Below are 16199 nucleotides of genomic sequence, written 5' to 3'. Positions count from 1 at the left end.
CACTCAATCCTGCACCTTAGAGGCTGCTGCCTTATGTACATAGACATATGTTTAGAATATTGTTCTACTCATTTCATATGTATATATTGTTTTGTACTGTATTCTAGTCAATGTCACTCCGACATTGCTCGTCCTAGTATTTATATAATTCCATTATTTTACTTTTAGATGTGTGTATTGTTGTGAATTGTTAGATACTACTTCACTGTTGGAGCTAGGAACATAAGCATTTCACTATACCCGCAATAACACCTGCTAAATATGTGTGCGACCATACGATTAGATTTTATTGTATGTATTACTCTATTGTGTCGGTAGATGGCAGTACTGTCACAAGGACCTGGGGAAAAAACCGAAGAAAAAAAATCCTCGCTCGCAGTTGCGCAGAAGTGGTCTAGTTAAACCCGGATGTAACCAACGCCTAATTGCCGGAGAAAAACGGTGAGTACTTTTCTGAAAACGAGCATAATGAATTTGTTTTAGTTTAATAAATGTGAAGACAGTTGTAGTATAGATTCGCCCATCGTTATATATTAGTGCCTACTCACGTAAGAGACGTTGACTTGTTATATTGTCGTTAACGACCATAAGCGACTTTTCAGGAAATTAGTAATCACAGGCTAACTGAGGGTCAATGCTTGCCACCAACCCACATTGTCATAACTTTGAAAAGTTTCATGATATGCGGCCAGTCTCGAATGTTTTGGACTGTACAAAATAACCAACTATCGGCAATGTTTTATGACAATTAACTTTACCCAAAATTATTTGGCTAGCTATATGCTTCACGTTAGTGTCTCCCGAATAGCCGGTAGCTAACGTGAAAGTATTGTTACATTTTTGCCTGACACTTCATAGTGTAGAGCAAATTGTAAGGTTTAACTTTCACATTCATTTTTAGACTGACTGAGACTTTAATGGCTAGCTACAGATTGTTACACCAGATAATGTGTGAAACCAAATATTGTTGGTATCCATTACTGGGAGTTACAGGTTACTGTATGATGTAACGTTAGCACAGAGCATTTGACCAACCTTAATGATATAATCTTTACAAACTTCGTTGTCAATTCGGCCAAACATGTAAATTCTAAAATGCCTGTGTCCAGTTGCAGATGGTGCGTTTGAATTTAGAAAATGCTCAGTTATTAAAATAATGTGTATGGCGCCATCTTAGTGTTGCCAAATTAAGGTTGGTCGAAAATTCTCTGTGCTACGCCAAACAGTACCTAACCTGTAACTCCCAGTAATGGATCCCCAAAATCTGGTTAAATCACATTATCTGGTGTAACAATCTGTAACTATGCAATGGCATGCTTGCTGTCCTTGCATTTTTCTGGAAAATATGAGTGCATTTAGACAAGCGGGTCCACTTTTTCCTCTACTAATTGGTCGTTTGACCAATCACATCAGGTTTTTTTTTCTTCTTAGTTAATCTGATTGGTCAAAATATCAGAATTAGTCAGCTAGTCTAAGCGCAGCCTATGTCCGGTGCCCCCCATTCCAGTTCACTTGCTGTCTTCCGAAGTTAGTTAAGCCATAACTGTAGAGCCGATTGTTTATTCATAAGCGATGCCATTTCATTTCACATGTTTAGGTATAGACTAGCTGCTTTTAGCAACTAGCTTGCAAAAAACCTGACTAGTCCACCAGAAGATAAATACAATTAATTTCAATTTACTCTGTCGATTGTCTGTAGTCTTGGTCCTTATGCAGGGGGTGTATTTGTGAGAGAGAAAAAAGCATCTATTGCAACGTATAATTAACCAGCATTTCCAAACGTGGGTCTGTTATAGACCCATGCAGTTCCTCAGCGAGGTCAGTTCCTCTCTGCTTACATGTCAAAATAAAAATCCCCAACAAGATCTTGTTTTTTTGTGCATGTATGGCACATGTGCAGGACTTTTATTTTGACATGAATTAAGCGCAGAGGATGAAGTAAGCACAGAGAAAGTGGGTCTACAACAGACTCACTTTTGGAAAGTATGTTTAATTTGTTCTGTTAGATGTTTTTTCTCAATTTCCCCCAGCATAAGGTTTAACCCTAAGGACAATTGGCAGGGTAAGTTTAAATATAATTGTATTTAACCTCTGGCTGCCAACGGACTATCAATCAAATGTATTTATAAAGCCCTTTTTACATCAGCTGATGTCACAAAGTGCTGTACAGAAACCCAGCCTAAAACCCCAAACAGCAAGCAATGCAGATGTAGAAGCACGGTGGCTCGGAAAAACTCCCTAGAAAGGCCAGAACCTAGGAAGAAACCTAGAGAGGAACCAGGCTATGAGGGGTGGCCAGTCCTCTTCTGGCTGTGCCGGGTGGAGAATATAACAGAACATGGCCAAGATATTCAAATGTTCATAGATGACCAGCAGGGTCAGATAATAATAATAATAATAATAATAATAATCACAGTGCAACAGGTCAGCACCTCAGGAGTAAATGTCAGTTGGCTTTTCATAGCAGAGCATTCAGAGGTAGAGACAGCAGGTGTGGTAGAGAGAGAGTCCAAAACAGCAGGTCCGGGACAAGGTAGCACGTCCAGTGAACAGGTCAGGGTTCCATAGCCACAGGCAGAACAGTTGAAACTGGAGCAGCAGAATGACCAGGTGGACTGGGGACAGCAAGGAGTCAAAAGGCCAGGTAGTCCTGAGGCATGGTCCTCGGGCTCAGGTCCTCCGTGAGGAGAGAATTAGAGGGAGCACATTTAAATTCACACAGTACACCGGATAAGACATGAGAAATACTCCAGATATAACAGTCTGACCCTAGGCCCCCGACACAAACTATTGCAGAATAAATACTGGAGGCTGAGACAGGAGGGGTCGGGAGACACTGTGGCCCTGTACGACGATACCCCCGGACAGGGCCAAACGGGCAGGATATAACCCCACCCACTTTGCCAAGGCACAGCCGCCACACCACTAGAGGGATATCTTCAACCACCAACCTACTACCCTGAGACAAGGCCGAGTATAGCCCACGAACCTGAGGGGGGTGCCAACCCGGACAGGAAGATCACGTCAATGACGCACCCCTCCTAGGGATGGCATGGAAGAGCACCAGTAAGCCAGTGACCCCCTGTAATAGGGTTAGAGGCAGAGAATCCCAATGGAGAGAGGGGAACTGGCCAGGCAGAGACGGCAAGGGCGGTTCGTCGCTCCAGTGCCTTTCCGTTCACCTTTACACCCCTGGGCTAGACTACACTCAATCATAGGACCCACTGAAGAGATGAGTCTTAAGTAAAGACTTAAAGGTCGAGACTGAGTCTGCGTCTCTCACATTCCATAAAAATTGAGCTCTATAGGAGAAAGCCTTGCCTCCAGCTGTTTGCTAAGAAATTCTAGGGACAGTAAGGAGGCCTGTGTCTTGTGACTGTAGCGTACGTGTAGGTATGTACGGCAGGACCAAATCGGAAAGATAGGTAGGAGCAAGCCCATGTAATGCTTTGTAGGTTAGCAGTAAAATCTTGAAATCAGCCCTAGCCTTAACAGGAAGCCAGTGTAGAGAGGCTAGCACTGGAGTAATATGATAAAATGTTTTGGTTCTTGTCAACATTCTAGCAGCCGTGTGTAGTACTAAATTTATTTAGTGTTTTATCCGGGTAGCCGGAAAGTAGAGCATTGCAGTAGTCTAATCTAGAAGTGACAAACGCATGGATACATTTTTCTGCATCATTTTTTGACAAAGTTTCAGATTTTTGCAATGTTACGAAGATGGAGAAAAGCTGTCCTTTTAAATATTCTTTATGTTCGTCAAAAGCGAGATCAGGGTCCAGATTAACGCCGAGGTCCTTCACGGTTTTATTTGAGATGACTGTAGAACCATCAAGATTAATTGTCAGATCCAAAAGAAGATCTCTTTGTTTCTTGGGACCTAGAACTAGCATCTCTGTTTTGTCCGAGTTTAAAAGTAAAACATTTGCCGCCATCCACTTCCTTATGTCTGAAACACAGGCTTCCATGGAAGGCAATTTTGGGGCTTCACCATGTTTTATCGAAATGTACAGCTGTGTATCGTCCGCATAGCAATGAAAGCTAACATTATGTTTCCGAATGACATCACCAAGAGGTAAAAATAAATATATATATATATATATCTGTGGATTGTTTGTCTTCTGACAAATCAACTGTAAATTTCAGTGTTATAATATATTAGTGAAAACAAGTGGTCCTAAAACAGAACCTTGAGGAACAGTGAAATTTACAGTTGATTTGTCAGAAGACAAACCATCCACAGAGACAAATTGATATCTTTCCAACAGATAAGATCTAAACCAGGCCAGAACTTGTCCGTGTAGACCAATTTGGGTTTCCAATCTCTCCAAAAGAATGTGGTGATTGATGGTATCAAAAGCAGCACTAAGGTCTAGGAGCACGAGGACAGATGCAGAGCCTTGGTCTGATGCCATTAAAAAGTAATTTGCAACCTTCACGAGTGCAGTCTCAGTGCTATGATGGGGTCTAAAACCAGACTGAAGCGTTTCGTATACATTGTTTGTCTTCACTGAAGGCAGATATGGTCACTAGTGTAACCAGGAGGAGAGGCCTCATTTAACACAGTAAATTCATCAGGCTTAAGGCATGTTTCAGTCAGGCCAATCACATCAAGATTATGATCAGTGATTAGTTCATTGACTATAACTGCCTTTGAAGTGAGTGATCTAACATTAAGTTGCCCTATTTTGAGATGTGAGATATCACAATCTCTTTCAATAATGACAGGAACGGGGGAGGTGTTTATTCCAGTGAGATTGCTAAAGTGAACACCGCCATGTTTAGTTTAATGGGGAGAACCGGTTGAACGTTAATGTCGGCTGAATGAGAGACACCGGTTGAACATTCCTACAGCATTTCCTTTCAGAAGCCATGAAAAATGTGTCCGGCTGCGGGGACTGTTTGAGGGGATTTATACAACTATCTGTACTTATTGGTGGTACAGACGATGTTTCATCCTTTCCTACACTTAAATGACCCTTGCCTAACGATTGCGTCTGAAGCTGGGCTTGCAGCACAGCCATCCTCGCCATAAGGCGATTGTTCTCCTGTATATTATGAGTACAGCAACTGCAATTAGAAGGCATCATGTTAATGTTACTACTTAGCTTCGGCTGGTGGAGGTCCTGGCGAACCATGTCCGGGGTGAAAAAGTTGAACGAGGAAAAAATATAAAACGATAATTAAAAAGTAAAAGCCATAAAGTTGGCAGGTAGCAAAGAAACGTTAGCAACAAACCGCACGTAAACAAGTCTACAAGTTGTGACCGGAAACTATAGCGTTTTTTTGCAAGATAATTCCTAGCATCACTAGTCTGGAAATACTAGCGTTGCTAAAAGCAGCTAGGTATACACTACTCGTTTCTAATGTGTTAATCTACTTATTCAGCAGAAGTAACGATTTGAAATTAGAATCTTAAATCAGGCAAAACGCAAGAAGTCGTAATGAGTACATCATATCGCTTCCCATTCCCTGCAATGTCTTTGCTATGCAAGTATGCGGAAGTTAACGCTGTCTAGCAGTAACTGGAAATAGCTTTTTTATTACATAACACCAAGTTTGTCACAGAGACACACTTTTGGGTAGTCCAGGCATATTTTGATTTGCCTGGACCCCTGTCTGTTTACCTGTCTGTCTTTACCTCCTTCCATTGACTATTAAAGTTCCGCCCCCCATAAAGGATCCATTAGTGACAATCAACATGTTTCCAATGCGGTCAAGCATCGTTTGTGGTTTGACGATCAATCAATGCCCATGTTTTGAGCGTTAGCCTAACACACCATGAACATCACCTGTCTGTACATCAATAGACTGCAGGCAAGGCAGACAGTGTTATTGCTAATCGCGGTGCTGTTGTCATCTCCACTCTTTCTGGTTATGTTGTTTTTAGTTCCCCAGTTATTATTATTGTGTGGAGTTACAAGCAAGGTCTCAATTATGTCCTTCATAAGATATTAACTCTACTATGTTATGACTGGTGTATGTGTGTCCTGTCTGTGTATGTGTGTCCTGTCTGTCTATCTGCGTCTGTCTCTCTCTGAGTAGATGCAGACAATAAAGTGTGTAGTGGTGGGGGACGGAGCTGTAGGAAAGACCTGTCTACTTATCTCCTACACAACCAACAAGTTCCCCTCAGAATACGTGCCTACGGTAAGAGGTGGGCAGGGGAGAAGGTAAGTAGGGGCAGACAAGTCACACCCTAAACACTGTGGAGGTCAGTGGGGTGATGTCCAGAGAGCTGAGTAGGAGGGTAGAATGGGCTTGAACACCATAACCAGCCTGCCAGTTGGGGTAATGTTTGATTTGAACCTTTTTTTAACGTTTAGCTTATTGATTTACATTTGCTTCATTAAATAATGAAAGATGGGTAACATCCCTTGAACTTTTTTACTCATTCTTTTGTGTGTCTCATGTGTGCAGGTGTTTGATAATTATGCAGTGACGGTGATGATCGGAGGGGAACCCTACACACTTGGGCTTTTTGACACAGCAGGTAATCTGTCTGTCTGTCTGTCTGTCTGTCTGTCTGTCTGTCTGTCTGTCTGTCCTGTCAATTTATGCTTTTATGTCTGTACATCCTTCTGTTAAACAGTCTGTGTACTACAACTCAATCCTAGTCTGCCTTTGTTCATTTTTGAGAACATATGATGTCATGTAAATGCAACTCAACCAGTTAAATCGTTCAATATCACATTAGTTTCATTGTCACAGCGTTCTCTTTCTCTGATTGGTCGTCTCAGGTCAGGAGGATTACGATAGGCTGCGACCTCTCAGCTACCCACAGACGGACGTCTTCCTCGTCTGTTTCTCCTGCGTCTCACCCTCATCCTTTGAGAATGTCCGCGAGAAGGTCAGTGTTGGTCTCTGAGTCGCCACACCTCAACTTTTTACCTTGTATTATTACCCATAGAGAAACTTATAGATGATGGATCTGAACCCTTTCCTTAGCCACTTCACCTTCTGTTATGGCAGAAGATCTCCCAAAGCCCATTGGAAGGCTATGTGAAGTCATCCTCATATTGCTTACATCAGGAATGGGCAACTTTGATTGGGTTGCAGTGGCACACGGATCTGTGTACCCACATCCATTCCCACACATGCAGTCAGAGCCGGCCATAGCCTTTCGGGGGCCCTAAGTTGTCTTGCGAGCAAAACATTGAAGTTTTAGTTAATTTCCTGCAATTCTACACATTTTGCTATGGAGTGTAGAGAAAATTTTGCAGTTTTAAAGTAAGTTTGCTTCAATTCTATACATTTTGCCATGGGGCGGAGAGAAGATTTTATAATTTTAGAACTCATTTCATGCAATTCTACTAATTTTGCCATGCAGCGGAGAGAAGATTTTATAATTTTAGAACTCATTTCATGCAATTCTACTAATTTTGCCATGGGGTGGAGAGAAGAACGTGTAGTTTTACAGCAAATGTTCTTAAATTCTACACACTTTGCCATAGTGTGGCGAGAAATGTTTGCAGTTTTTAATATGATATGTGAGTGAGCGTGACAAAATTTAATGATGATGATTACTACAAGTTTAGATGCCTAGACTAATTTACCAATCTAAAAATTCTTAGCTAATTTAGTGACTAACATAACACAAACTTCTGATTCACAACCACATTTCAAAATTGCAAATTGTATTATACTATTGTAACTCTCAACAGTAAGTTGAGACCCCGAATGAGTTCCTAAAAAAACATATTTTTTAACTAATTTTGGTAAATTGATCCGCGGCCCTCCAGTTGCCCATTCCTGGCTTATGTCTATCTCTGTTGATATCTGCAAACAGAATGGCTAGGGGCTAGCTCAGGGTTAAAAAAAAAAAACAAATGAAAAAAGAAAGAGCATGCACTTGTCTTTTCCTACTAGCCCTCACTTTGCTGAAAAATGTACTTACTACGACTGAGGTATGTGGTTGTCTCACCTAGCTATCTTAAGATGAATGCACTAACTGTAACTCACTCTGGATAAGAGCGTCTGCTGAATGACTAAAATGTAAAAATGATTTTGAATTGAGCATATGAACTGATTCTGTACACACTCTGACCTCTGTGTATCCATCGACCCCTGTAGTGGGTTCCAGAGATCTCCCATCACTGTCCTCGTACACCCTTCCTGTTGGTGGGCACCCAGGTGGATCTGAGGGACGACAGCAACACTGTGGAGAAGCTGGCCAAGAACAAACAGCGGCCCCTGTCCCCTGAGAGCGGAGACAAGCTGGCCCGGGACCTCCGGGCCGTCAAATATGTGGAGTGCTCCGCCCTCACACAGGTAAGAGGCCAAGGATTATGATAATGTTTCATGGTTAGAGGGAAAAGGGGCTGATAAGGACCTATGGTGGCTGAAACATTGCTCTACTTCACAAAATAGGTTAGAATACATTTATAAACCATGAAAAGTCAATGCCAACTCTCCCTCTCTCCTCTCTCAGAGGGGGCTGAAGAACGTGTTTGACGAGGCCATCCTGGCAGCTTTGGAACCTCCTGAGACTAAACCCAAGAAACGCTGTGTCCTGCTATAAAGGGAGGAGGAGAGAGGGAGCCGTAGAGAGGCAGGGTCCAGAATGGGCGAGTTGGTTACAAATAAGAGAAGCAGATCAACAGCTTGAAAAAGGACAAAAAAGAGTGAAAAGGAAGGAGATGAAATGGCATCGAGACTCCAATACATTCATGCACTGTGCCTTCTTAATATGTATTGAAAAAAGGAGAGGAGAGCGAAAGCAATTTGGTCTTTCAAGTAAAGAATACAAGAGGGGAAGGAATCAACAGAACTTTCATCTAGTCTCCTTCTCCAGATACACTTTAGACATCTGCAGTGTTTACCCTAACATTACTTCGGTGGGGCAGGCTCTCCTACCTGCCCGTCATGTTGCCTTTGTGCCTAGCTTAAATGAAATAAATACCTTGGGAAAACACTTAATTGACATTGTTTTCTTTTGTTGCTACTTTGAGGAGGGAGGGGGAGAACACAAGATTTGTTTCCACTCCCGACCAGGCTAGCATGCTTGAATGGTCACTTTTCCTTTTGGGGGACACCAAGTGCATTTTCGCCTCAGATTTTACTGCCTTCTGAAGGCGACACAGAACTGAATTTATATTATTTTTGATCTCTTTTTGTGTCATGTATGATGTAGTAATTTTATGATTTTCTTTTGGGAAATTCTTAGCGTATATTATATTCTTTTGGGAGTAATTAAAAAAAACATTTTTTTTTTTTTGCTTGACTACCAACTTGATTGTGATTGGTTGATAGTATAACACATTAAGCTGTAGTATTTTGAATAGCTGATCTTAATCTTGATAATAACAATGATGGTGAGATTATAACCTTTTCCTAGTCAACTTCTGCATGTTTGTAATTGCAGAATGTTTGTAATAAAATTGTTTAACTGACCCATAGTTGGTGTGTAATTGTTATTTTTCTATACATGTTTCACGTGACGTATACAGCACACATCATAGAAGAAACTGTAGTCAAAACAAGTTTATTTGACCAAGTCTACTGTGCAGAACACTGTAGCAACATGCATCACAATTGTTTCACAGCAGCGTTGGACTAAAGCAACATGGATGCAGACGGACTAGGGGGAGAGGACAGGTATTCTTACTGGTGGAATCTGAGTGGTAGGAGGAGGGGCCACAGGATGATTGATGTACAAATAAATAAAAGACAGAATACATAGTGGCAAAAGACTCATAAATACAGTAAATGTATAAAGACTGCAGCTACCTACTACACTGAAATCAAAAGACTCATAAATACAGCAAATGTATAAAGATTGCAACTACCTACTATACTGAAGTCAAACGCATTTAAGAAAAGGGCTGTAATAATTTCCCTGTTAGTTGTGGTTAATTTCGGCTTTAAACGCTTTGTCAGTTTAAGTTAATTATGTGTGTGTGCTCGCTGTAGGCTGTGTGCCATTGTGATCTAGACAATCACCTACACAGTGTTGGATGCTGGCTTGCAATGCTGCATTATAGTTCCTTTTAGGTTGAAAGAGTACATCATGAGTGTAATATGTTCCATGGGAGTGTTAATATTGCTCTGTGCAGTGAGTTTCCTTTCTCCATGCTTGTTAGTATATCTCTCTACTTTCTGGCATTAGAGGTAATGGGAGAGGTCATTCCACCCTTTCTGCCTTCCCTTGCAGAGGTTTCTGTCATGCGTAGGTCCTCACTCTCAGAATGCACTGGCTTATACTATCCACACGGTTCTTGCCAGAGTCTTAAAGTGTATATCAGGTCAGTTTGTAGAACATGTCATCAAAGTGTTGTTCTACAATGTCTGTACAGGGCTCTACAGCAGGGGTTCCCAACCTTTCCCCCAGGGCCCCACTTCTCACATTTGAAAAATTTAACTTTGTTTAATTTCAGGGACCTAGGATTTTAGGTGGGCTATTTAATGATTATAATAATAATGCATAAGGAAAATAAAGCCTTGACCCGATTTCCCACAATGTTATTCTGCTACCAAATATGTTTTATTAAAATGTATATCAACCTCAATTTAATTCTACATATTATATTTTACAGAAAGTGAATAGATCAATTGATAGCGACAGAGTCACACATTGTATAAGATGACTTCCCAAGCAAAGTCCAATTTCTTTGACTCCTTGACTTTAGGTCGTAGCTCAGATTCTGAATGTCATGGAGACAAACCAAAGATATTCCCAGAGTCGCATCTTCCTCGGGCATTTTACCGCTTGTTTCTAGCCTAAAGCTTCACAGATTTATGCATTGTTTTAGATAGGTATAAACAATAAAAAAAAATATACCCCTCAAGTCAAGGAAGGTCCTGCCCCCCCTCCCCCAAAGAAACATTGGCGCCTCCTAGGTTGGGAACCCTGGTTCTAGAGTGTCTGGTCCACAGGAGGTTGCTGGCACCTTAATTGGGGAAGACGGGCTCGTGGTAATGGCTGGAGCGGAATTAGTGGAATAGTATCAAACACATGCCATTCCATTTACTTCGTTCCAGCCGTTATGAGCCGTCCTCCCCTCAGCAGCCTCCACTGGTCTGGTCGTTGTAGTGTTCCAGAATGTCTGGGTAGTGTTGTGTTCTAGAGTGTCTGGGTACTGTTGTGTTCTAGAGTGTCTGGACTGTGTTGTGTCTGGGTAGTGTTCTGGAGTGTCTGGGTAGTGTTCTGGAGTGTCTGGGCTGTGTTCTAGAGTGTCTGGACAGGTGTAAGGTTATTGTGTGTCTGCTCAGTGCTCTGGGTTCTGCATAGACTGGGTTCACTCTCGGCAGGTGTGGATCATCACTGTATTCTTGCACTGCTGGCAGCGGACCGAGCAGCACCAGGAGAACTTACAGGAGCAGCGCTGCACCACCTCGGCCCGGCCTGCCCGGTACCCTGGCCCACAACACACCAGCTCACAGCCATCTGGGGCCAGCCGGGAGGTGCCTGGGAGGGGCGGATGTAGACGAGGTAGAGGAAAGGAAATAAGGATGTGAACATACAAAACAGCCTGATCACCTAATAAAACGTAAATGCTTTATCCCAGTGCTGCTGATGTGACTGAATCTCACCGTTACAGCGTCGGCCCGCCGTCCCGGGAATCCCATTGTCGGGGTCGAGACGGCAGAAGTCCGGAGAGACAGCGAGGTACACCAGGTCCCTGGCAGCGGGAGGTTTGACCTGGGGGTCCCGGGGCAGCAGGGCTGTCCTGGAGCCGATACGAGACAGACGCACCTGGGTGAGTGGGGGTATTTGTTGAATGTTAGAGATTTTGAAAAGACTGGAAGCAGTAAAAAACACTAATTTCCAATGGTTTGTCACCTATTAAATGAATAATGAAGATGATATCCCAAATATATGGCTGTACCTCTGTGGCTCCATCAAAGCGTTCCTTCAGCACCGCGCCGACGCGCCGAAATGGGGGCATGACTTTCCAGCAGGTCCTCAGCTCACAGGATCCCGAGACACCATGACACTTACACTCCACCTGCATGTTATGGAGGATAGCCTGGGGATGGAGGAATGTAAAAGAACAATCAGGAAGTCAAAGGAAACAACGAAAAAAGATGATAGAAGTGAAGATTGATGATGTCATCAGAGTGCCCCACCGCCACCAACCTTCCGTCCAGCCTCATTGTTATGGACATTCATGAGGGGTCTCCCTGCCGACATCCCCTTGGCACGCTCTGTCTCATCCACGAAGGTTTGGGAGAAGGCCACACCATATGAAAGGTTATCACTGCACCCAGACCACTGGAATCCTGCAGGACAGACAGAAAGATGTTGACAGCATCTGCACATTTCCAATTATGTGCAGACAGCAAGAGAGACAGACATATAGACCGATGTCTAGACACAAGCGTAGACAGAGGATCAGAGGCCCACACCCCAGACTCACCCTCGGGACTGACCCCTCTGACCTTCCTGTCGCAGCCACACCGCTCTAGCTCCCCCCGGCTGCAGCCTCGCGTCACTGCAACCGCCACCGCCGCCGAGGACAGGGCGTGCACAAAGGCCGCCTCACGCGTGCCTGGTTTTTAGAAGAGTTCAAGACAGCAATTGAGTCATTTACCATGTCATCACATGTGGAATCAACGGCTTCTCTGTTACCAGCATGTTAATGACTGTGGTTCAACCCCAGATTTCCAGTGGTAACTAGAGAGGCCCTGCTGTCCTCACCTTGGCTCATGACTCTACCGAACACGTTGACTCCACGCGGGGTGGTGGAGCAGTTCCAACGGCGATTACGAAACTGGTGCTGGCACTGATCAGACCAACAGCCAAGCCAATGGGACCAAGGGTTCAGGGTTCATATAGACAGGCAGATAGACATTTTACATAGGTGCTGAGGAGAGTGAACTTTGGTAAAACTGGTGCAATTGTTTAATACTTTACTGAGTAGAGATGAGGGGATGTTAATGAGGCTGGTTAAAGAGGAAGAAGAAAATGATCATAATAATAATAATAAATACAAATGAGGAGGATGATTGAGGAGGTTAATGATGACACTCCTCCACACTGATTGATATGGATGTCGCTTGAAGAAGATGATTTTGGTGATGAGGATGTTGAAGATGACTGTAACAACAGCGCTGATGATGCTGATTGAAGATCATGTGGAAGATGACTCTTCCACATGGACTTCACTACTTTTGTAACACAACCGATGACAGTTCTGTCCCAGGCTCATACCTCCTCTATGACCATCTCGGCTGCCTTGCGCACAGACTCCATGACCTCTCCCCGCGCCCTGCACACCCCCACCTGCCCCACGGACAGTCCCCTCAGCCGCCCACAGGGGGCAGCACCCGACACGGGCCGCGAGCGCGGCATCCTCGCCAGGGAGCTGATAAAGAGAGGGAGAGATGAAGATGCAGGAGAGAGAGGGGAGGGGGAGATAGAGGAAGAGAAAGTGGGGGAGATGGGGATTGAGGGAGAGCGAGGGGGGTAAATGGCGAGAAGGGGTGAGATAGAGGATAAGGATAGAGGAAGAGAAGGGGCGAAAGAGCCAATGATGAGTGAAAGAGGAGTGAACACAGGGGACAGGGTTTCAGAGAGAGAAAGAGAAGGATGGAGAAAGACCAGCAGACCAAAGGGATAGAGGAGACACAGTGAAGGGAGAGAGAGAGAGAGAGAGAGAGAGAGAGAGAGAGAGAGAGAGAGAGAGAGAGAGAGAGAGAGAGAGAGAGAGAGAGAGAGAGAGAGAGAGAGAGAGAGAGAGAGAGAGAGAGAGAGAGAGAGAGAGAGAGAGAGAGAGAGAGAGAGAGAGAGAGAGAGAGAGGAGGACAAGAGAAAGACCAGCAGACCAAAGGGACAGAGAAGACACAGTGAAGGGAGGGAGGGAGAGAGAGAGAGAGAGAGAGAGAGAGAGAGAGAGAGAGAGAGAGAGAGAGAGAGAGAGAGAGAGAGAGAGAGAGAGGACAAGAGAAAGACCAGCAGACCAAAGGGACAGAGAAGAAACAGTGAAGGGAGGGAGGACAAGAGAGAAAAGGTCAGCAAGGGAGAGACAAAGAGAGAAAGGGGAGCGACAGAAAGAGATTTAGAGGCACGTCACCATCTTTTAAAAGTTATAGCATGACAAACAAACTCTCTCTTTCTCTCCCTCCTGGAACGCCAGACTTACAGCCAGTTGGTTGCCATGGTCGGGTGGGTTGCCCATAGCAACAGCAGGAGGAGTTGTGCCGTGAGATTGACAGCGGAGACAGTTGGCATCAGACTGTCTGTCTGTCCGTCTCCGTGGGTCAGTGAGTGTCCTTGGGCGGCAGTCTGCCCGTTTCCACGGTTATGCCTCGTTGTCTGTCAGTGTGTCAGTTAGTTCTATGGTTCCGAGCTTGGGGATGATCCCCTCATATCTGCAGATAGGAGAAGGTCGACCTGGTTAGTTCAGTAATGTGTTCTGTCGGAGAAGCTCATCTCTCCCTCTTACAGCTTATTCACAACCATCAGGTCTGTGATCAAGACTGTAGATCAGGGTGCTATTTCATTTTCTATGAAAAATGCTATATATATTACATAACAAGTTCTCTGGATGAGTACAGCTTAGTAATAAAGGTGGGTTCTTACCAGTTCATGTCCAACACTGTCCAGTAGTTTTTCTCTTTGGAAATGTGTCTGACCAGATTGAAAATCAAATCAAATTTCTCAGTGAATGGTATCAATCTTATAGATGAACAATTTCCACCTGTGTGATAGCAGAAACATGCCTATAGGAAGGTCTTGTCATGTAAAGTTATCCAGGTACACGTCTAAAAAAACTAAATTAGAAAAATAAAATTGTCATATCCAAATAGTATAGTTCTTGACCAAATAAAACTCAAAATTATGACACAGAATTATTACACTTTTTGTTTGTCTGATTCCCCTCTATCTTTCTTTCTATCTCTCTCTCTCTCTCTCTCACTCTTTCTATCTCTCTCTCTCTAGAAAATGTTTGAGAGAGAGAAAGAGACTAATATTATAACACAAAGAACAAAAGTGAGGGAAACTCAACATCCAAAAAAGCCCCTAAAATTTTGATAGGTAAATATGTAAAAAAGCATTTTTCCTCTCTGCTGTTTGTCCTTTGGTTGCTTCCCCTCGTTAAGAAAACGAATGTGTGTCTAGTCCTGTAAAAGACCGAAAGAAAAAGTGAGAATGGTGAGATGGGAGTGATGGGTTATAAAGGAGGGAGAGAGCGAGGGAGGGAGTGAGGGAGAGAGAGGGAGAGAGAGAGAGAGAGAAGAGATGCAGGGTGGGAGTCAGAGGGAGGGGACACTGTGTAATGGTTACACTACAGTACATTAACATTGACACTGATGAATGGCATGGGCTCCATTGTGCATGTTAAGCACAAGACATAATATGTGACCCAGACCGGAGAGAGGGAGAGCTAAACAGAATTCTGCTGAATGGTTCATTTAGAGCGTGGTGTTGTGTGTGTGTGTGTGTGTGTGTGTGTGTGTGTGTGTGTGTGTGTGTGTGTGTGTGTGTGTGTGTGTGTGTGTGTGTGTGTGAGTGTGAGCGTGTGTGTACGCATGTGCGTGTGTGTGTGTACGCATGTGCGTGTGTGTGTGTGTGTGTGTACGCGTGTGCGTGCGCACCAGTTTCCAAGAACTTTAAAAGCACCTGTCAGAATATGTCTCTGTTCATTCAGTGGCCCTAGCTACAGGTTCTCACTGATGCCACATTGTGTATTTGACTGAAGCGTGCAGTGGTTACTGTGGCCTGTATGAAATACCCAGCAGAAGATGAAGGACCCTGGGACTAAACACCTCCTTCTGCAACTGGATCCTGGACTTCCAGACAGGCTGCCCCCAGGTGGTAATGGTAGGTAACAACACATCCACCACGCTGATCCTCAACACGGGGGCCCCTCAGGGGTGCGTGCTCAGTCCCCTCCTGTACTCCCTGTTCACTCATGACTGCATGGCCAGGCCCGACTCCAGCACCATATTCATTAAGTTTGCTGATGACACAACAGTGGTAGGCCTGATCACCGACAACGATGAGACAGCCTATATGGAGGAGGTCAGAGACCTGAACGTGTGGAGCAAGGACAACAACCTCTCCCTCAACGTGATCAAGACAAAGGAGATGATTGTGGAATACAGGAAAAGGAGGAACAAGCACGCCCCCATTCTCATCGATGGGGCTGTAGTGGAGCAGGTTGAGAGCTTCAACTTGGTGTCCACATCACCAACGAACTAACATGGTCCAAGCACACAAAGAGAGTCGTGAAGAGGGCACGATAAAACCTATTCCC

At 44.0% G+C, this 16199-nt stretch overlaps 2 protein-coding genes across 2 annotated transcripts; one reads left to right on the top strand and one right to left on the bottom strand.

The window, feature by feature from the left end:
* The first annotated feature begins 341 nt into the window (after positions 1-341).
* On the top strand, positions 342-9395 carry LOC106605852 (cell division control protein 42 homolog). The gene is made up of 6 exons (XM_014201829.3): positions 342-441; positions 6043-6147; positions 6418-6490; positions 6738-6847; positions 8071-8268; positions 8429-9395. Exons 2-6 carry the CDS (start codon positions 6043-6045, stop codon positions 8516-8518), a joined length of 576 nt encoding a protein of 191 aa, XP_014057304.1. The 5' UTR covers positions 342-441; the 3' UTR covers positions 8519-9395.
* A 70-nt stretch (positions 9396-9465) lies between these two features.
* Positions 9466-15073, bottom strand: LOC145860350 (protein Wnt-4). The gene is made up of 9 exons (XM_082960980.1): positions 14522-15073; positions 14082-14310; positions 13151-13304; positions 12638-12722; positions 12357-12488; positions 12077-12219; positions 11826-11966; positions 11530-11692; positions 9466-11404 (listed from the first exon to the last, which is right to left on the bottom strand). Exons 2-9 carry the CDS (start codon positions 14168-14170, stop codon positions 11235-11237), a joined length of 1077 nt encoding a protein of 358 aa, XP_082817106.1. The 5' UTR covers positions 14171-14310; positions 14522-15073; the 3' UTR covers positions 9466-11234.
* Between the last annotated feature and the right edge of the window lie 1126 nt (positions 15074-16199).

Source organism: Salmo salar, chromosome 02 (genome assembly GCF_965601325.2).
Source record: "Salmo salar chromosome 02, fSalSal1, whole genome shotgun sequence".
In the NCBI taxonomy this organism is placed as follows: domain Eukaryota; kingdom Metazoa; phylum Chordata; class Actinopteri; order Salmoniformes; family Salmonidae; genus Salmo; species Salmo salar.
Note: the sequence above shows the minus strand (reverse complement) of the source record. Positions and strands in the feature narration are given on the sequence as shown.